Source organism: Rattus norvegicus, chromosome 4, assembly GCF_021556685.1.
Source record: "Rattus norvegicus strain SHRSP/BbbUtx chromosome 4, alternate assembly SHRSP_T2T, whole genome shotgun sequence".
Classification (NCBI taxonomy): Eukaryota; Metazoa; Chordata; class Mammalia; order Rodentia; family Muridae; genus Rattus; species Rattus norvegicus.
In genome coordinates, this window is record NC_141537.1 from 36,976,092 (window position 1) to 36,998,964 (window position 22,873).

The following is a 22,873-nucleotide window of genomic DNA, read 5'->3' on the forward strand; positions in this document are numbered from 1 at the left end:
AATAATTTTAACTGAGAACCCAGTGATAGATGGATATATATATATGTAGAAAAATAATCACTTATTAGATTATAGTCAATGTGCTCTTTTAAGTTTCTGAGATCATAATATAATTGCATCCTTTCTCCTTCTTTTTCATCCCTCCACCAATATATTTTGAACAGTTGTGTTCTTTCCCAAAAATTATCTTTTGCTAATATCTTGCTTCAAAGACATATCGCTGATGACGGGATGCATTGGAAGTTAGAACTCAAATAAGTAAGAAGTTATTTGAAATATAAATAATATGAATTTTCACATTATAATTCACCCTGCATAGTAAAATGACTCACCTTGCTGGTTGATAATTACCCAGATACCTGCGTGGGATGCTTGTCATATTATATTATATTATATGCAATTCAAACTGTACGTGAATAAAGAGCAATGTCAAGGATAATTTTACTGTATAATGGCTTCCATTATATTCTTGATATTCACTACCTTATCCCCTTTGATTGACAGGCCTTGTAATCCTTGTGGGCCAGTTGGTCCTTCAGAACCCTTTTCCCCCTAAAAGCAAATGAGAAAGGTATCAGTACACAGAGAGAAATAAGAGTTTTAAAAGAGCTTACATTATAGTTACTGATAATTATGCTATAAATAATTTTTTCAAGTCAGGCATCCAGGTTCATTGCTTATGAGTAATTCTAATGTTGACACTTGTAACTCAGAAGAAAAGATTAGTTTCAACATTTAAACAGGAAAGAGTCTATCCACCAAAGGCATGCATACACATACACCACCACTCAAGCTAGAAAGGAGCTAAATTCCAATCTCACCAGAGACTCAATCAATAGTGTGGTGTGACTAGGGATAGCAAGTCTCTGTTCTCACTAGTGATGAAAATGAATCCATTGTGTTAGAAAAAATTTTGTCTCTAATACTTTCTGGGTTTGGATTACTGATTGAACATTTTGTGTCTAAATTTATAAAGATCTACTAAGTTTATAGGTTTATAAATTCATGGAAAATATTGAGTAAGCTATGCTAACATAATCTATTTGGCTTACCCTGATCTTATATCTATCAAGTCTCAATACCTTTATAGGGAAAAGAAGCCACAAGACTCAATCAGAAGTGACATTAGGTTAATGAATTTATTAGAACCGCAGGTGAAGGAATGCTTTCTAAGAAGCAGGGAAGTATAACTACATTCCTTTCTATAACGATAGGTGGTGGATAGTTTAATTCTCAACTTGACAAGATATAGAATCACCTAGGAAAGGGTCTCAAAAGACTGTCTACGTTCGATTGGTCTGTGGGCATGTCTGTGGAGGTTTGTCTTAAGTCAGTCAATGTGGGAAAACACAGCCCACTCTGGGTGCCACAATTCCTTAAGGAAGGGGCCCTAAACTGTACATGAGTGAAGAAATAGAGCAGGACATACACAGGTAAACCAGTGAGCATGCGTGCAATCATTCTCTTTGTTCCTGATTGTGGGTGTGAAATGACCAGCTCCCTCAGGCTCCTGCTACTGTTACTTCTCTGCTGATGTATGATAACCTCAAATGTTGAGCTAAAATAAGCTTTGTCCTGCAAGTTGATTTTTGTCAGGATATTTTATTACTGAGACAGAAGCAAAACCAAAACACCATAATTTAACTACACATTTCCCCCCACATCATTGCAAATTAGCTACCTATAGAAAACTCTCATTAATAGCCTAGTAGGAGAATAAAGTGCTCTGACTAATTGTTACCCAGAATTCAACCATTTACACTTGATCCTAAAGGATCACTGAAGATATATGTCATTTCCTTGGTAAGTCGGGAGTCCCTGGGTTATTTTCCAGAGTTTATCATATCTTTTTTTGTGTGTGTGGTGATTTGCCTACATGTACGACTGTGCACCACACTCATGACCAATGTCATTAGAGGCCAGAAAAGGACATCAAATTCCCTAGAACTGAAGTTACATGTGGTCATGAGACCCCATGCAAGTTTTGGGAATCAGATTTGGGTTCTCTGGAAGACCAGCTAGTATTCTTAATTGCTAAGCCATCTCTCCAGGCCCCACATTGTATCATTTTTATATTGTATAAAAATATGTTGGGCATGTCATGAAATATTATACTTCCTAGTATTTTAGTATTGAATATAATATTTTCTCTCTCTCTCTCACACACACACACACACATACACACACACACACACACTGCTTTAACATGCACAGATATAAAAAGAAATAATTCTGACTAATTGAATTTTCTAGATTGTTTATGTTAGACACAAATATAAATCTACTGGATACTAAAATATTTAAGACTCTATATATTGTAACTTTTTGACACATGTCTCCAAGTGTTCTTAGACACTTGGAGAGCAGCGTGTGGCTGTCAAGATTGTGTGTGTGTGTACCTCAACATGTATGTTTCAGAGAAAGCTTTTAAAAATGAAGAAAGATCTCAAATACATGTTTTATTCTGAAAGTCTGTGGATAGGGCCCCAAGTACCTTAGAAAATTATTTCCTATGTAGCCTCTGGCAGATAGGCCACAGACTTCAGACCACTGGTTGGCCAATCATAGACCACTAACCAGACTCCACTGCCTATTTCTGTTAATATGGTTTTACTGGTCAGCCACAGACATCATTTATACATTGTTTGTAGCTATTTCCAGACTACAACAGAGCTGAGTCATTGAAACCGTTATCAATGGCTCATAAATCCTTAAGTACCTGCTATTTGAGGACTTTACAGAAAGAATTGCCAACACACTGAGTAGAGAAAGCAGGGGGAAGCCTGCTTTCCCAGCTCCAGGTCAAAGGCAGGGCTTTCAGAATGTCTTGTTCTTTGTGTTAAAGCTATTTTTCTTACAGCATTTATGGCAATCCTATTAAACTGGGGTGTTAGACTCTCTTATCTGTGTTCAGTAAATTAAAGCTGTGAACCAAGGGTTGCCATAGCTACACTCAGTAATTTAACTTTTGGACCAAAAACCAATGCATGTGACTTTAGCGCCTATAAACTAAGATAATTTTCTAATTAATACATAGTAATTACATGAAATGCAAGTCTGCTGATTACTTATTTTATAATTGTAAATTTCATGCATATGTGCTTTCAGGTTCTGGGGAAATTTGCATAGTCTTTTATCTGATAGGGTGAGAGTGGCCAGGAGAACACTTAGCTTCTAACGATTTAGACAAAGTACTTTTTCCAATGGTTCAAAACTTTTGTTACCTTCGGTCCTGGAACTCCTTCTCCTGGTAGGCCCCTCTCTCCTGGTGCTCCTTCAGGACCACGGGGACCCTGATTAGGGAAGGAGAGAATGGGAAATAGAAGAGGAAGGAGAATGGGAGGTGGTAAGGTGGGAGGAAGAAGGCAGAAGAGAATGGTTAATTTCAGTTCCCACAGACATGGTGGTCTCGGTCCTTTTTACTAAGAATCCTTGGAGTACAATCCATTCGGATCAGGTGAGAGAAACAGGATTCTCACTGGATTCAATATCCCTCCAGTCTGAATGGCATAAGAACTTCTAGCTGTCTTCAAAGTAGAGAAAAATGGAAATAGGTAATGCTTCCGAATAAGGGTAAAAAAATACATCCCATGAGACAAGAAAACCAGGACTGTGTGGTCCTGAAGAAGGACACAGAGAGACTTATGCATTTGAGTACATATTGGGAGAGCCTGGGAAAAGGCTTTCGTGAGCCGGTGGGAACCATTAACAATTTCCCTCTGTCTCACTTTCTGACCTGACACACTTGAGTTATTTTTGGACCTGGGTGCATTCAGAGACAAATATCACATATCTTCATAAGATCACTAATAGTGGGCATGACATTTAGTCTCAGTGGTTTGAAGAAGTCCTTTAGGCTCCTCTCAGGGCACTGGGAGAGGTGAGGGCTTCTTGCACAGCAAGAAAGAAAACAGTACAAGTGCAGGGCAAAGTTGGCAGGCAGAAAACCCACCAACCAAAAACTGAACGAAAATAAAGGGGGGGTAGCTTGTATTAAAACTGGGCATTTTATTTTAGTATGTGGGGGAGGGGATCCCCTGGAACTAGAGTTAAAGGTAGTTGTGAGGCATCTGACATGGGTGGTGGGAACTGATTTAGAGTCTCCACAAGAGCGATACATTCTTTGAACTGCTGAGCCATCTCTTCAGCTCTCCATAGTACTTTTTGAGGCATGATCTCTCACGGAACCTGGAGCTTTTTAGTCTAGGCTGGCTATTCAGTGAGCCTCAGGATCTACCTGTCTCTTCCCCAAAAGTGTTGTCAGTTACTGTGTTTGCTGCGTGCTGGCTTTGGTGCTTGTGGGCAATTCTGTAGACTACTCTCACAAGCCAACTCGCTTGGCCAGTGCTCCTGATTACCAGTCCACGTATTAGAAGAAATAGCTTAAATTGAGAAATTCAAAACTTTCTCATTTTTTTATTCTTTTCTTTTTTTTTTTTTTTTTTTTTTGAGAGGAGGAAAAATTTTGACCTTCGACAACTCCTATTTGGGGGCCGGAGAGATGGTCAGAGGATAGAGAACTGACTTTTTCCAGAGGATTTAGTTCGATCCCCAGCACCCACATGGTGGCTCACAACTGTCTGTGCTTCCGGTTTCAGCAGATCCAATGCCCTCTTCTGGCCTCTTTGAAAATCAGGCATGCATGTGGTGTACAGATTTGCATGCAGGCAAAAAAGATCATATATATCAAAAAAATAATAAAAGTTAAAATATTCCTAGTTTTAGGCACTGAGGACATGGCCAGTGGGTAAGGTAAGGTAACTGCTGGACAGTCATGAGGGCTTTAACTCAGATTTCCAGCACACATGCCAAAAGCTTTAGTAATGGTTTCTGCACAAGAGTAGGAGGAGGACGGGACTCAGCATGCTGCATTCATGCATTCACACATAAGAAAATAATCAACTGTGTGTGATGGAGGTTACCCTGAACCTTAGCACTTGGGAGGCTGAGCCAGGTGAATCTCTGAGAGTTCAAAGGTCAGCCTGGTCTATGTAATCAGAGCTATATAGAGAGTCCCTGTCTCATAAAACTAACAAACACGCCTAACTTTATCCCAGACTTGAATACTTTTCCCGATAATATTGCATATTTTAAAAGTTGGTCTTTGTTATTTATACATAGCCTACTTAGTAAAGACTTAATTAAAATAAAAAGCTAACATAGAATTCAATTTAAATTGCAATGCTTATGGGACACCTAGCTTTTAACTTCCAAACTTTAATCAAAAGTCTAATATCTATGACAATTTGCTCTAATGGCCAAACAGTAGTTAGAGAGAAAAATTTCAAATGAGCATAAGAACTAGATTGCAAACTAAGAAGTGCCAAGTTCATATCAGTAAATTTAACAACAACAACAGCATTAACAATGGCTCTTCCCTAGTGATAGGACAAAGGGAAAACACAATTACATTAAATAAAAGGAATATCTATATGTGAGTCCACTTATTCATTCAATAAACACCAAATCTAATAGTTTGTTTCCTATGGTTGTGATAAAACACCACTGCCAAAACAACTTGGAGAAGAATTTACAGTCTATTAACAAATAACACAATGGCGTCAGCATCAGCTCAAGGCAGGAACCCAAAAGCAGGAACCATCTTGAAGCATAACCAAGCTAGCTTGTTTCCTCTGGCTTTGTTTTATAACTTAGACTCACCTGTGTAGGAACAGCACCGCCCATAGTGGTCTGAACACTCCTACTTCAATTAGCAACTAAGAAAATGTCCTCAAAGACATGCCCGCAGGCCAATCCAGTGGAAAAAGTCCCTCAACTGAGATTCCCTTTACCTAGATGACTCCGGTTTGTGTCAAGTAGACAAAAATTCAGCAGTATTACTGACTCCATGTCTACTTGTCACACAAACACGTCACTATTAAACCATAACCTTTCCTTTATCCTTTGTCCTCAAGAGCTCATAATACATAAAAGACAGTCTCAACGTTTAAAATCCCCGGTCATTATCATTTTCAACACTTTAAAAATCCAAGTTCTCCCTGGATTTCTAAGGTCTTTTAACCATAGGCTCCTCTAAAATCCGAAATAAGTTACGTACTATTTTTATTCTAAGAAGAAAGAGCGAGAGCACAGTCACACTCAGATCACAGCAACACCCAAGGTCAGCAGCATAATCCACATCCTGTAGACCTGTGTCTGACATTTGTCACTTGTGATCTTCTGGATCCCAAAGGACATAGGCAGTCCAACCCCTCCAGCTCTGCCATCATAGCACACACAGATGTCTCTGAGGCTCAGGCCAGCTCCACTCCACACCTGCTGCTATCCTCAGTGTTCATGCCACTGTCACACCATCTCTAATACAGTAGGGGCTCCACAGCAACAGAGGCTTCACTTTTACCAATGGCCTCTCCAGGCCTCTTCGGGGACCCCAACCTTGCCACCAAGTATCAACCCTCCACTTCTTTCCATGACCTGTCAATCCTGAGGCTTCCATGGCTACTGAGACTGTACTTTACCATTGCCTCCTAACCTCTTCAGGAACTCCAACCTGACCACATGGTAACCAGGCATCAGGTTTTTCCCATAACTTCAACAATTCTTAGGTCTCTGCTACAGAGATTTATAGTGGTGTTTGTGTATCACGTTGACAAGGGGACATTTGAGTGAGTTAATTTTTGTCTACTTGATACAAACCGGAGTCACTTTAAAAAAGTTCAACTGGGGGATTGCTTCATAATATTACACTTAAGGCATGTCTGCAGGGGTGGTTTTTTTAATTAATTATTGATGTCATGGACCCTGCCCACTAGGGTTGTTGCTACCACTGGACAGGCTGTCCCAAATTGTATAAGAAAGCATTTCTGAGCAGACATGGAGGACAAGCCAAGTAAACAACGTTGACTCCATGACCTCTGCTTCAGTTCCTGCCTCCGGGTTTCAGGTTGAGCCTACATCCTTCCTTCTCTTCATGAGGGACTATAACATGCACACTGAAACACCCCACAACCACCACCATGTTTCTTTAGTAATGGTGTTTTATCACAGCAAGAGAACACTGACTAATACATCAAATATCCAATAGGTGAAAGGAACTGTGCTGGTTCTAAAACAGCAGATTGACCCACTCCTGGTCCCAGAGCGTAAACAGTCTCTTGTGACAATTAAAAACTAATTTCAGTGACTTTTGGATTTAGATACAACAGTAAGTGGTACCACACATTAACAGTGGTGAGTTTAAATAGTTTAGTCTTTCTAATGCTAAACACTGTCCTAAGTATTAATCATCCAATACATACTTACTAGCACTGATTAAAAAAAATCAATCTGAGTCCCACAACTGCTACACCTGTCCTTTTGTGAAAGTCTTGACATAATCCAGTCTGGTCTGTGGGAGATTGGCTGACATTGAACTGTGTGGAGAGAGGCACACTGAACAGAACAAATACAAGAACAAGTCCTCCTGCCTCTTCTCTGAATTTTTAGAACATGTCATCAGTTAAGGTGAAAGCGAGAACATCGGCACTCTAAGAAACTATGCACTCCAAGTCCTAGGGACAGAGCTAATGCCCACAGGCACGTGGGTGATTTAAAAACCAGTGATCCAAGGTTTAATCACCACAAGCTGGAGTAATATTCCATACTATTAATATGCTCTGCAGTCCTTCAGCTAAGTACACATGAAAGAAGATGGTTATTAACCAGAGAAGAGAAACAGTAGGTACTTGAACCAGATAAATGATGCTCTCAGTTTATTAAGCCATCCATGCAAACTATCATCTTATAAGAACACTTTTATTTGCAAATGGCTGTCATTTTATTTTTTAATCTAAATTCGTGTTTGTTCATTTAGATAGGATGCCGTGTACCCCAGACTGCCCTGAACCCGAATTCCTGTAGCCAAGATGACCCTGAACTCCTGATATTTCTGTCTTTACTTCTTTAGTCCTGAGATACACTATGAGCCACCACAGAGGGTTAATATAGTCCTGGGAATTGAACCCAGAGCCTTCTGCATGCTAGGCAAGAATTCTACCAACTGAGCTACTGCATCCCTAGACCTGTGTATCACCTTTTAAAGACAGAAAGGCTTCCATGAACAATCTCACTGCCCTTGGAAAAAACCATGAGAAGCAATTATAACCATGGCAAACTTATTTGGCTTTTACCAAATATACATATATTGCAAAAACCTAATTAGCACAATCTCATCAGTGAAAGGCTTTATGGAGACATTAACAATGAAATAAAATACGATTGCTCATTATATTTATAATATTACTTCCCTTCATAAAACCAAGCATTAAAGATAAGTGTGCTAACACATAGTAAAAATTGGCCATTATCTTCAAACAGTGTCATCTACTTTATTTTTAACCTGGAAGTAATTAGAGTTCTACTTCAGAGCATACTTTTTATTGAAAGTACTCTGAATAACCTTGCATACACAAAGAGATTACCCTGAGACTCCTGGCCAATTTAATCTTTATGAGTCACTTGTACTTACCGGATAAGTGCCACACTAGTGGTAATTACACGGAGGACCAACAGTTCAGAGTTAGGTATCAGAGCTCAAGTGTTACTTCAGCTACTCACATGCTTACATTGCTGTGTTACCAAGAATAGTACCAAGCCTGAGATCATTACAAATAATCAAGCGAAGAGGCAAAAGCAAAGAGATTCCAGCAGAATCTTTTCCAATCCTCCTGCTACTTCTAAATAATTTTTTCTTTTCTTTTATTGGATATTTTTTATTTACATTTCAAATGTTATCCCCTTTTCCAGTTTCCCCTCCAGAAACTTCCTGTCCCATCTCCCCTCCCCCTGCTTCCATGAGGGTGCTCCCCTACCCACCTCCCCACTCCCTTTGGCCTCCTCGCCCTAGCATTCCCCTACTCTGAGGCATTAAGCCTTCACAAGACCAAGGGCTTCTCCTCCATTGGTGCCCAAAAGGGCCATCCTCTGCTACATATGCAACGGGAGTCATGGGTTGCTTCTTGTGTACTCTTTGGTTGGTGGCTTGGTCCCTGGGAGCACTGGTGAGTCTGGTTGCTTGATATTGTTGTTCTTCATATGGGGTTGCAAACCCCTTCAGCTCCTTCAGTCCTTTCTCTAACTTCTCCATTAGGGAACCTGTTATCAGTCCAATGGTTGGCTACAAGCATCTGCCTCTGTATTAGTCAGGCTCTGGCAGAGTCTTTCGGGAGACAGCTATATCAGGCTCCTGTCAGCATGTACTTCTTGGCATCCCCAATAGTGTCTGGGTTTGGTGACTTATATGGGATGGATCCCCATGTGTGGCAGTCTCTGGATAGCCTTTCCTTCAGTCTCTACTCCACACACTGTCTCCGTATTTCCTCCCTTCAGTATTTTGTTCCCCCTTCTAAGAAGGACTGAAACATCCACACTTTGATCTTCCTTTTTCTTGAACTTCATGTGGTTAATTGGGTATTTCAAGCTTTGGGGCTAATATCCACTTATCACTGAGTGCATACCATGTGGGTTCTTTTGTGATTGAGTTACTTCACTAAATAATAACTACAAAACTAAGTAAATGCAAGACTCATTTATTTAATTGTGACATTTGATATAGCATCATTCATTGTACTGGGCTTTGTCCCACCTTTGTTATGATCTCTCTTTCCACTTGAATCATAGGCTATCAGAAGGTCAGGTCAGTGTAATTTGCATAGCTGTGGCTTGGCAAACAGAGAAATACACAAGCACTGGGTGTCCTGACCACACTGTGAAAGTGTTCCAGCTACCAACAGAAGGACAAGTAAGCCACAGAGGTACAGTATACATTGTCCTCTAAGCTGTTGCTGTGGCCATGAAAACTGAAGAAGAGAGTGTCCTGCTCCCTGAGGCACTGGGCAGGTGTTATGTACTGTTAAGCTGTTAAATCACTGATAGAGTTAGTGAGAACTTCTTTATGTTCTTAAGCACCCCTGATGGTCATTTCCTTTAAATGAGCAAATCACTTGAAGGTTGGGGCATTCTGACTCCGTAATTAGCCAACATTGGACTCTTGCTACCTTGGCTGCCTAGAACAAGAGGATTGCCAATCAAACATCCAGCCTCACTAGCCTTGTGCCCCACAGCCACCACTTAAAGACACCTTGAGAGAATTATACAGGGACGTCCCCACCCCCCTACCCTCCTAACCCCCCACGCCCAGCTGAAGAAGGCACAGCCTTGCCCAGGGTTATGTGAAATAGTTTGCGCCAGCCTAGATAGACTCAGATGACCCTCCAGCTATTTCTACCTAGACCACAGGGGGAGAGCAGATGGACCTGTGCTGAAGAGGCAACTATGTTTGGAGCAAAGCACAAGCCTTCATTTGCATGCAAAGTATGGTGGACCGGATAAAGGGTAAATGACTAAAGAGTTAGAAACATACTGCCAACACCTCAAGGGCCCCAAGTGGTGGTGGTATACAGAGGAATTAACATGCAGTGCAGGATTCCATCATTGCTAAGAAGGTAAGGGCCAGCGAGAAGTCTTAGTAGGTAAAGGGGATGGCTGACCACTCTGATGAATTGAGTTTAATCTCTAGAACCCGTGAGGAAAGTAGAGAACTACCCTATCAGTGCGCATGCCTGCACACACACGAATAATAAACAAAATGAACGCTTTACAAGCGTTACTATTTTAAAATTATTATTTAAAATTTAACACTTATATTTAATATTTATAATATTAATTCATCTGATTGTGTAATATATAAACATACAATACTATTTCATGTTTTAAAAACACAAAATAATATGTAAGCCAATGACTGAGCTTACTGCTAATATGCTTTTACTCAAAACGGCTACTAAAAAATGCAGTTTCTAAAAAAGAAAAAAAAATCAGCCAAGTGGAAAAAAAAGTCTGGGGATATAGTTCAGTTAGTGGAGTGCTTGCCTTGGATCCATGCATCCCAAGACTCAGTGCGACACAAACTGGGTAAGCTGGCACACACCTGTGATCCCAGTTCTCTGGAGGTAGAGGCAGGGTGATCAGAAATTCAAGGTCATCCTTGCCTACATAAGAAGCTTGAGGCAAGCCTGGGCTACAGGAGATCCTATCTATAAAATAAGAGTAAGAAAATAAAGTAGAAAGAGTAAGAAACAACTAAGAATATGTATATGTGTATATATATATATACATATATATAAGTTAACTGAAAATATAATAACACTAATAAATAATTTATTTAGAATGAAATGATGAAATGTTAATGAGGAATTCATGTCTAGACTCTATAAAGAAATCAAATTAGGGGCTAGAGAGATAGCTCAGCAATTAGAGATCATTCTGCTCTAGCAGAAAACTCCAGTTCAGTTCCCAAGACCCACACTGGAACAGGTCACAACTACCTGCTCCAATTTAGCTCCAGGGCGTCTCATGCCAGAAATTAGAGGCCAGAAATCATGTGCAGTGCACACGCACAGGCACACGGGCGCACAGCGCATGCACACACACACACACACACACACACACACACACACACATTCATATAACACAAAACCTCAGACAATACATTTGTTTACTTCACGGGTACTGGAAAGAAACATGTTTCCGTTAGTGATTCCATGAGGCAATATGCAATGCAAAACCAAGTAAGGAGGTTACTGCTGTGGCTGGCTGCTTTGGCTTCTGCCTCCATAAGCCAGCTCCAGTTCTTTACTCAGAATAAAAATCACTTGAGAAGTTATGAAGTTCCTCATAACAGAAGAGTCATGTTTTATTCATTTCCTCTTCAGATCTCTCTTGACAGAATCCTTTTTTCCTTTTCCAACAATAGCAAACTTCAAAGCTCCATAAGGTGGAAGCCGGGAATAAAACAGGCTTTATCTTTGTCCCATCACCAAGCCTAACTTTAGAGCGCTCTCAAGGATTACATAATGAGCTGCTCAGCCTCTGGTGCTAGCCTCCACTGTTCTCAGGGCTACAGTGGTACCAACGACCATGTGTAGACCGGAGACTTCAATCCAGATCTGTCACCTCCTGGGAACGTTGTCACCTCAGAACCCTTTCATTTTACCAAGCTAAGTAATCTGAGAAGATATTACAGTGAGGAAACACGAGTTGAAAACATCCTACGCACATGTATGTGCATATGCATGTATATATACATGTAGCCATATTTCAAGCATGAAAAGTAATGTGGACCTCATTCTTACATACTTCTACTATTAATGGACTTTTAACATAAAAATATGCCCAGTAGAGTCACTTGGGTGTTTCTCTTTACCAGAATGAACATGCAAGAACCATACTCTCCCACTTTACTCCTCTTGCAGCGTTTGCCACTTACTGGCTGTCCGGGTTCACCAATTCCAATCGGTCCTGGAGCTCCTGTCCTTCCTTCCTGGCCCCTTTCACCCTGAGACAGGAAAAGTAGTTACGGGGCGAGTTATTAAATAAATAAGATGATATGAAGTGAGCTGGAGATTTCAACCGGGATAAACAACAAAATAGCCACACTGTTCATATTCGGGAACATTAAGAACCATTCGGAGGAGGCTGGTGTGAATTGAAGCAAACAAATTGTCCTAAAATGTTCACCAGCTCTTGTTTAAATGCAACTCGATTATCTCTGCACTTACAAATGATAGTGTAGAAACAGGGATGGCCAAGATAAAATATGTGCTATTCCCTGCCACTATCCTAAGATGTCACCCCTTCCCTATCCACTTTCACCTCTCCTTAAGCTCTGCTTCATGCTTGATCAGAAACCTCTTCTCCTCTAACAATGGGACTCTGCCCATTGAAGTCCCACCTTCCCTGGAGTCTGTGTATCCTGATTGCTGAAATGCTGTGCACTTGATTACCTTCTAGGCATCCTGAATTAGGGCTGCTCCCTTTCAGCTCTGTATTAAAGTCTTATGATCCTGAAAGTCCATTTAAAAATCAGTATGAACCTCTGCTCTCTCATATGTTCTGTGTGACCCAGAGCATCCCGGGACGCTCCCTACCAATTCCCTATAAATCTTCATGGCAGCATTTACTTGCTCAGCATTTTGGACCTCTAGTTTCTGTTTACATAATGTGAGCAGGTGGTAGGTTTACATGTTAAGATACCACACACTTCTCAATAGTGTATTTGCACATTAGCGTTTACAGCCCAAGGAACCCAACAGAACCGCCTGTACATTATCAGAGACTGTGTATTTGGAGACACACAAAGTTTTCATTCCAATCCAGTCCAATATCTTGAGTATTCTTATGCTAATTGTCCCAGACCAGGATGCTGCATTGTCCAAAGACCCAAAATGTTTGCAACTGCTGCAGGAAAGTGCTGAAGAGAACTTATGCCCTTCTTTCCAAGTCCCATATAAATTCAATAGTTATCTACGGATAAAGAAGCAAATATCTTTACCTTAACACCTTGCTGTCCAATACCAGGGGCTCCTGGAGGACCATAAGGACCAGGAGGACCTGGCTCACCCTAGAATAGAAAAAAGGGGATTGTTAGGTCAGCTCCACAGTTGAGCAGTTCTTAGGTATATAGTGTTGCAATGGGAGCTCTGAGAACAACAGTGGTCTAGAACACAGTCCCTGCCCTCAGTTATCTCTAGTTTTTAAATAGAATTTAAATATATTTTAAAACATAATAAAAATAAACTATTAATGAATATATGGTAATTGATCCCACCTAGATTCATTTTTTATATTCGTTCAGTCATATTGATTTTAAAAGTCTTTATGTAGGAAGGTACAATGAAAGGAAGAAAGAGAGAAAGGAACTATCTTTACCTATGAGGGTCATAATACAGCCTTTTCGTGCATTCCACAAATCTATTTTGAGTGCTCTGACAGATACGTTCTGGTCCCTACTCAATGACTATCTCTCTCACCTTTACTATTCAAGCCAATAGGAAGCTATATTTTGCTCTCAAAAGATGTAGTATGATGCCCAATTAATCCTATTATTATTGATTGGTTTAGCTTTGTCATGTTTAGTCAAGGTTTCTGTTGCTCAAAGTGAGAGCATTTTCAAGTAATACAGCCCACTCTGTGGTGGGACCATAAGTGAACTTAGGCATGCTAGACCTGGACGATACCAAACCACTCACGGCTCCTCGTGTCAGGAGAGAATCCCGAGTCCAGGCAGGCTACCTGGCCTGGGTGTCCAGCTCACAGCTCACTGACACTCGTATGTACTTCCTCTGGTGACTCAGGCCTCTAGTCCTGGGAAATAATGATGGGTTAAAAGACCCACATTGCCTTTTGTATAATGCCAAATTGTTCCTGCTCTCAAAGTAATACGTCTTCATTATAAAAAAATCTGTCATGCATCTTAAAACATACATATAAAAGTTTAAAATTAACTTTCTATTACTTTGATTAATTTTAGTATCTTCTCCAAGTTTTTGTCTGCATAAATGACCCACTTATTTATACTAATGAGTATTTCTACCCACTCTCATGCTCAAGGCCAGGCTTCATCTATATTAAAGATTTCTCTTCATGCTTGCAAGAGGCAACGTGAGACATGAACCAAGACCAGACTTCACCAAGTTAAGGAAAAAGGAAACTCCCCAAAACATACATCCAGACACAAAATGAATTAAAACAAAGGACATCTGTGTGAACATCAGGGTCAGAGGTCATAGTCCTTTGGCATTCACAGCATCTGCTGTTTATGCTATTGAGAAAAGTCAATCTGGCAGCTCAAATGGAATTTCTTCCTTTTGAAATTCTACAGTGGTTTCTGTTCTCTCTAAATGTTTTCCATCAGGAAGCTAAAGGTCATTCTTACTATACATGTTCTTATCCATGAAAATTCTCTCTTTCTTTTCATACCAGACATAAAAATTCATACTAAATTTGAATCATATTTTTTTAATCTCAAAATATAAGCGAGGGTGAGAAAAGACTCGGAGTCCTGGAGATACCAAATTTTCTTTCTCTAAAGAGTGTTTCCTTTTGATACTTATACTTCTGATACTTTCCAGCCAACGTGTATGCTCTATGAGCCCCGTGTGGATAGCCACAGAGTCCACATAAAGGGACACTCTATACTTGCTCTATGGAGACCATGTAGTAAATACAAAGATGTTAAGACATGGTCTTCATTTAGTTTTTAAATCTAGCATGGGCGTTTTCTCTGAAGAAGATAAAGGTTTATTGCCTCCCTCACCCCAACACACATATGCACCAAAAGCAGCACCTAGGGAAAATACTAAATACAAGTAGAATTTCAAGCACTTTTTATTTTCTGACTTATCGCAATAATCAACAAATCCTCAAATGGTGCATGGTTTAAGTCCAAAGAGTCTTATTAAATAGCAAATATATTTAAAATAAATATAGCTAGTTTTTACAGGATAAAATACTTCTACTCATATTGGTGCAAGATGACCTATTCTTTTAGAAATACTATCAAGAAAAAATGTTAATCATTCTATGAAAAGAAGAATGTGTTAAAAATGTTAAAACAGCCTTAATATTTCAAACAGATATTTATTGGAATAGGTTTATTTTGCTTAGTTTTGACTTTTGGGTATTTTGTTTACTTGCTTTAGCTAAATGCCTTATTTTGGGAGATAATTCAGGAGTTACCTTGTTAATGTTGTCCTTAAGTCAATTTTTATAATTTTTAGGTATTACCTTGTTGCTTGGATAATCATTTTTAAAACATGTTTTCCTTTGATATTTGCTTCTTTAAATTTAGAAGACAAATTTTAGAAAGAACATTAAAATGAAACACTAATAGAAAACCTTACGCTCATATATTCTATTTTGTTCTTTTTAAACACAGCTTTGTTGCACACCAGGTCAGAAGACGACATTTACGCTAACCACTTCAGGGAAATGTGAGTTACTGTGAGTGGTGGAAGCTTTATCCTGTTTAGTGTTTATCTGAAAGTTTGATTGGAAATAAACCACTGCCTGGGTTGTCAAGAGATTTTCTTCTAACTATTGTCAGTGAATTGGCTTAGTGGTTACCTTGAAAAGAGTGAGCCAAGAGCCTCAGAAAGAAAAGAAGCACCTTGCCCTTAAACCCAGAGCTCTCACTAGCCAAGCACCAATAGCAATGGAGATTGCTTCATTCTACTTCACAAAGGAACTGCAGGGATGTGAAGACTATGGAAGGATTGCTTTCCCTTACTGGAACACGGCCCATGGCCCATGAGTAACACATCTCCACAGGCTACTATCTTAAACGCCATTCCCAGGAGATTGATATCACATCATAGGACCCATAAATAAGTAGTAACAAAGACTTAATGTTTATTTTCTCTGCATTTTCCTTTCTCTTTTCCTAAAAAAATTCATGTGGTAAAGAAAGTGACACTCATTATGAGACATGTTGCTTTGGTAAGACAACACATTCCAAGGAATCTGCACTCAGAATTGTTCTCTTGGAATTCACCAAAACAACACAGACCAGGTAAGACTCCAGACTTAATACTCTCTATGTATTATTCCTGCCAGCCATAACCAGCACATGTGCTGGTACACACGTGCATAAACAATGTACCTGAGGGGTTGGGGATTTAGCTCAGTGGTAGAGTGCTTGCCTAGGAAGCGCAAGGCCCTGGGTTCAGTCCCCAGCTCCGAAAAAAAAGAACCAAAAAAAAAAAACAATGTACCTGAAATACTAACTATACTTGGAAGTTCTCTGTTTTATTTTCTTGACCACCAGAATGACTTCCCACAAACAAGTATTAAAAGAGAACTAGTTAAGATATATCACCCCATAGAGGTTTATTTTATGCCCTCCATGTAAATGGGAGAATGAGCCTGTGTGGGGCAATGAGAAAGTCAGGTCCTCCACATTCACTTATTCTGATCCTGCTCAGAAATTACAAATGCTCTGAGTCTCAAGAGAAGAATCCAGTGTGAAATAAAATCTACTCTTTATAAACATTGCCCGACACTTCATACGCATTATTTTATTTATTCTTTAAACAATCCTGGGAAATGGTATTTCCCCTCCTTTCAGAGTGGAAGAATATAATCTTCACTTTGAGCCCACTTTTCATTATGCACAGAATCACATAGAAAATAAATGGCTTTGGAGTCATTTAGTTCAGTGGACTTAGTTCTTTCATTTGCAATATTAGAGACTTTATGAGATTCCAAACTGCAAAATGAGGATGGTTATATGTACCTTACAGGGCTGTAGAAAGGCTTCAAAATGTTGTCTGTAAAATTTCCAAGTCATATATACAAGCATATATGGTAGTTGTTTACTATGCAACCATTCGATTATTGTTCAACTGCACTTTATTGACCAAATGCTACAAGCCCCTGTGTTCAACAAATATCCGGTGAAGAAATGTTTAATTCTGCCTCAAGGGATTTTGAAAAGTTTATTGCAGTAGCAGAGATGTGTGAGATGAGCAAAGAGGTAGCAATTGTCAACTGCAGTGCAGATAAATAAAAGTAGAAGAGCAGGGAATGATGGGAGATGTTCTTTCATCAGCATGAAACCCAGGCTCCAGGAGCCAGGAATAAGGGGGCACTAGGGTCTCATCAAAAAACAAGTGCCCAGTGAAAATTATACAGCAAGCCCCAGATATAATTTTAAATTCTCTAGTAACTCCACTAAGAAAGCAAGTAGAAATAAATTAATAGTCATTAATAACTGTTTTATTTATTAACTGAAATAGTATTTCAATGTTATCAATACTTTAAAATATTAGTGATTATGCTTTTTATTATTTCACTGCGGCTTTTGAAGTTCATGTTTACCTTAAACTTGAAGAAACTTCAACTGCATAAAACACACTCAAAGTGCTCAAGAACCTCCTATGGCTATGAGTTTTGGAGAGATTAAAAAGGCCAGAGACTTGGTTCAGAACCATGGACAGTACCAATAGTAACCCACAGGTAGAAATCTACCAAAAACATCTTCACAGAAATTAGGGAAATCAAGAACTGCAAGAAGACCTAGCCATTTCTAAAGACCTACTAAGTCCATTTCTCTTCTAGGCCTGGCTATGCTCTAGTGTCCCCATCTATGTAATGTCTCCACGGTCCATCCCTCTAGTGTCAAACCAGAACTCAGAAGTCATTCTTCCACCAAATAAAATAATAGACAATTGTCAGCATGACTCTAAAATCTGTCCTGAATTCATCTATCTCTATAATACCCACAAGGTTAATATTGTTTATTCAAACCACAGCAGCATCCTTAACAGTCAACTTACAATAATTCTAGGACCCTCCAATTTGATTCCTCCATTGCTACTAGAAAAGTTTTCATTTTAATTTTATTCTGAAAAGAGGTTTTGAGGCCTTTTCTTTTTGCTGTCATGATAAAGCAGGGCTCCCATGCAAGATGCTCCATAGAGTGTCCATGTAGCCTCTTTGCTCCAGGTCACAATCACCACTTTACTAGTGGCAATGACCTTCATTCAGTTCCTTGTGCATGACCTGTTCCTTTCAGTCATAAGGTCTTAGACCACATTGCCCTCTCTATCTTGGGTGTTCTTATGGCTCTCAGATCATATTTTAAGCCCCATGCTTATGGGAGAGTTCTCTGATCAGATGAAATTTACTGCAATATTGAGAGCACTATTTTTTTTTCTGCAACTCTAGTGTGTTATTGTGATCCAAATCCCCGTTCCAAGTCTGAGAAGAGGATGTTTGGATTTTGTTCCCCTTTGGTTTCTCAGTGCTTAGCTGATTAGCATTATTCATACAATCTCCCAAGCAACAGACATTTACTGGGTATCTTAAGGGACCCGGTATTACATGAATTCCTGGTCAGATCATGGAGAAGTTATGGATCTGGGAATTCTCCTTCAGAGCTACTTAACTGGTCTATATACATAAATTAATATTTCATAATAATGCTAAGTGACTACTCCATAGTTTCTCCTTCAAATTCACCTAGACAAAATTAACAGATTTTTTTTGCAACTAAAAGTACAATGAGCCTAAGCTTACATTTTTAGGAAAGTTTAGCCAAAGAAAACCCAACACTTATGTACCTAAGTGAATCTAAGTAAAGCAAACCCTTCCTTTCTCTAAGATAGCAAACAATGAAAGTTCTGCCCAATCCATCAAAATGCAATACAGTTATGAACAATTTAACCATCCCTCGGGCCCTTTTCACCACTGGAAAGATGGTTTGACAATGTCTTTGAGTCATTTCTGAGTTAGAAGTGACACTAACTCAAATGAGTCTGTGACAAATGTTCTCTTGCTTTCAAAATGGAGAAGGATAACTGTGACTAAAATGGTTAAAATGTGGCCAAGCTACATCTTTAATTGAAACCCAGTAAAAGGTTTGTTCAGAGACTTAGGGGACAAGACAATAAAGGCATTATTTTTGGCCTTCTGGCCAAGTAGGGAGGAGGACACAGGGAATTCAATATTTATCATGTATATTTGAGTTGTTCTCCATTGGAGGCCATCATTTCTCTTGTTCCAGAGGAAGTTTTGTGTGATAAATACTTTGAGGAAAAATAGTGGTATAGACTTGATCTGTGATGCTGTGAGGAAGACTGTCAAAAGGGTCAGTTGCTTGATAAAACTTGCCAGCACACGTAGGATTCACTCCAGGACAGATCCTATATGGAATGTTTTGCTTATATTAATTCACATATGTCTTGCATCTTTTATTAACCCAGAACATGGATGGCAAAGCTGAGTCACAGGGAAGCAAATTAGCAAACCAAATGGCTCAGCTAATAAAACCTACCACCGCATTCAACTTCAGAGTCCAGCTTCAGAAATGGTGCCCTTAACTACTGTATCTAACTGCTTCATAAAGTCACAGACTTTTAACTTTTAAAGAATTTTAAAACTCAATTGATCTTTAGCAACAGGGTGTAAAGTACAAATGTCAGAGTTATAATATATTCACAATTGAAGATCTATAAGAGGAAGACAAGACAGATACAGTGAAATGCAAGCCAAGAGGAAACAGAACTTATACAAATCAGCTCACCTTCTATTTTGGGTACATAGAATCTACAGCATAATCACTGCATCAGCGAAAAACTTTGTGTAAATTACAGTTGGCAATACTGTGATTATATACTATAACTTTACATATAAACTCAAACTGTATTGATTGTGGAACCATCATTATTTCAAATTCGTATTTAAAATACCATGTACTCAACCACAGCTCACACATCTACCAATTTGTGTTTTCCAAAGTAAATATTTTATAATAACCAAGAGCTGGTAAAAACTGCAAGTAATCCACAGTATTGCTATATTCGGTAACTGTAGCCGTCAGTGCTGGATCACGGTGCTCAAGTAGAAATGAGAGGTCATACAAAGGCCATTTGGTTGCAAAGCCATGACCCCTCACACCACAAAAGTTAGAGGATTGTGTGTCTCTCTCACTAAGACAGGTGGAAAGCATTCAGGAGAGAGTTTTAGAACTGTGCCTCTAATGTACAGTTTTGGTTTCTCCTGCACAAAGTAAATTGCTGTGATATTCAAGTTGGATATTTTCTGTTCCTGTGGCAACATAATCATTGATTGGAAAGGGGTAATTAATCTGACAGTGTGATATGTTTCTTTAAGACACATTTCTTCAAGGCTAGAAGGAGGAGATATTGTTTGGTCCACAGCATAGGACTCACTAAAATGATTTTTAAAAATTAAAGTATAAATAATAGTACCTCTTTGATAGCATTAGTAGCATGTTGAATTATGAAGGATTTTCCTTGATGGTTCAAATTATAATAGGCTATGTATACATTACAATTTTAATAAGATGCCTTATCCTTAGGTGAACTTAACATCTCCCTGCAAAGTTGCTACTGCGATGTACTTGAATTAATGATACTGTCGTAATTATAAAAACTGTGGCATTCCTATGAGCACATGGCTGGGTCTGTTCCATCTAGTGCTCAATCTAACTAGGTGTATGAGAAATATCCTGGGAAATGTTGGCAGTTTCTCTGTCTTACGGCTCTGGGTTGGCAGGCACTAACTGCATAGATACACATGCACATATATACACACAGTCTACCCCAGCAGCTGAAGCCATAGGATCAAGAGATGTAAGCATGAAAATCATCCGACTTGAAGTCATTGGCTAAAGTCCTACATGATCTGACAACCCTTTCAAGTGGTCAGTGTCAGTTGGCTCACATCAGATGAATTAATAAGCTTGCTTAAATTCCTTGTGAGCAGATGTTCATGCAAGTCAAAGCTCTTTCCACATCGGGAACTGCTGAATTGCTATTCTTCCCATTTAATTAGGCTTGGAACAGAAGCAACATTTAGACTTCTACATCTCTGAAGGCAAAAGAGTCACAAAGTTTGGCCAATACTCTTCATTCAACAAATATTTATAACAAAAATGATAAAGGGCTGCTTTCTATGCACATCACAACCTTGTTCAGATTGATCAGCCCTCTGAGAGCCAGGGAGCACAATGCTGAAACTGGTGTGTTCACGTGGTATTTTAAAACTATTTTCCATGAAGCCAAAAATACCACCAATGTGGTTAGAGAATTGTGAATCCTAAAATCCTTCTGATTATTTTTACTAGGAATTGCAGACTCTACGTAAGTTTTACCATACATCAAGTTATGATATTATACATCATGTTACAAACTATAGTTGGTAAAGAGTTGAAATCGATGAGTTAGTTGTTTGAGACTTTAAAATAAATCTAAACACCACTCTTGATTGAGAAGAAATCTAAAATTCTTTAACTTTTTCTTATTATGGTATTTATCTATTTTCAAACCACAACTGTAAATATTAGTCATGTTTAAGAGGTTAACCTCCTAGAGATACTAAACTAATTTGGGGCCAAATCAAGTGTTTAATAATAACTAAAGTTAACCCATTTTCAAAACTGGGTCTTCAGTAAAATACTAAAATATTATAGAAAACATAGGACTCTAAGTCATACATGTCATGTCCTCTTAACACTTTGAGGAGTCTGTACAAGCACTTTATGGATACTTTAATATACACTACACTACCCTGTTCTGCCCCATTTGTAGGGTTAGAGGAGTAATATCCTTGGCCGTTTCAAACTGTCAGTCAATTCCCTGCACTGCCCACTGCCCACTCCTGATTTCTAGAGTTTTCTTAGCATCTCAGGAGCTAACCTGAACATAAAGACTAAGTTTCTTATGTAAGAATATTTTGTTTTTCTTATACTTGAAAGTAAAGAGCAAGAAGAAAACCTAAGGGAAAAAATCCTTTGGGAAATATTGTGGGTATCCTAGATATTTGTGGGTCTCCAAATATTGTGGATATTCTGTGCAAGGTGGGATATCGAAGACAGCTCTTTCTGAAGATAAATGAATGCCATAGAGTACTAATAGCACAATGTAAATAGTTTGCCACGTGGAACTTTTCCTTGTAAGAGGCACCAGGGCAGTCACCTGCTCTTCCAGCTCTGACCTCCAGAGCTCTGCTGTGGGTGTCACAGGCCATTTCCTACACATTCCACAATGCAGTCCTTCACCTCAGGCATAGTTTTAGAAAAAGCAGGTTTGCATGAGATTTGAGAAAGAAATGTCCCTTGGAAACAACCTCAGAAAAGTCTCAAGATCTAGTAAGAATGGGCCGTTTAGTTTTGTATCACCCACTGTGCTAGTTTGTTCAGAGTTATGATTGAACAAATTTGTAAGGTCTTCCGATCTTGACCCTTTCTAGCTAGGTAGCAGAGGGGCCCATTGGTAGCAGGCTGTTATTACAGCCTGGGCCAACCACAACAGCCTTGGGAAAGTCAGCGGTTCTGTATCCAAAGGGCTCCAGTCTCCTTTTAGTTACAAGTTCAGCTTGGTCCCAGAAGAAGGCTTCTTGGGCACTTCCGTAATTACACTTTTAACAATTTAAAAGATCCGTTGGGATGTTCTTCTGAGAACTATGATCCTTGTGAGTGGGAGAGCCTGAGAGGCCTCCGAACCAAGGCTTCCTTTTGAAAACTATCTGTAGTTTGTTGCTAAGGCAACAAGGGCATTCAGGGCAGAACAGG

At 39.2% G+C, this 22,873-nt stretch overlaps 1 protein-coding gene across 1 annotated transcript in view; it reads right to left on the minus strand.

Annotated features, from left to right (window-relative positions):
* Window positions 1-22,873, minus strand: part of Col28a1 (collagen type XXVIII alpha 1 chain) — a 165,096-nt gene that overhangs the window by 109,594 nt on the left and 32,629 nt on the right. Inside the window, 4 exon segments of the mRNA NM_001431719.1 lie at window positions 484-552; window positions 3,225-3,293; window positions 12,266-12,334; window positions 13,331-13,399. Coding sequence (NP_001418648.1) covers window positions 484-552; window positions 3,225-3,293; window positions 12,266-12,334; window positions 13,331-13,399 — 276 coding nt within the window.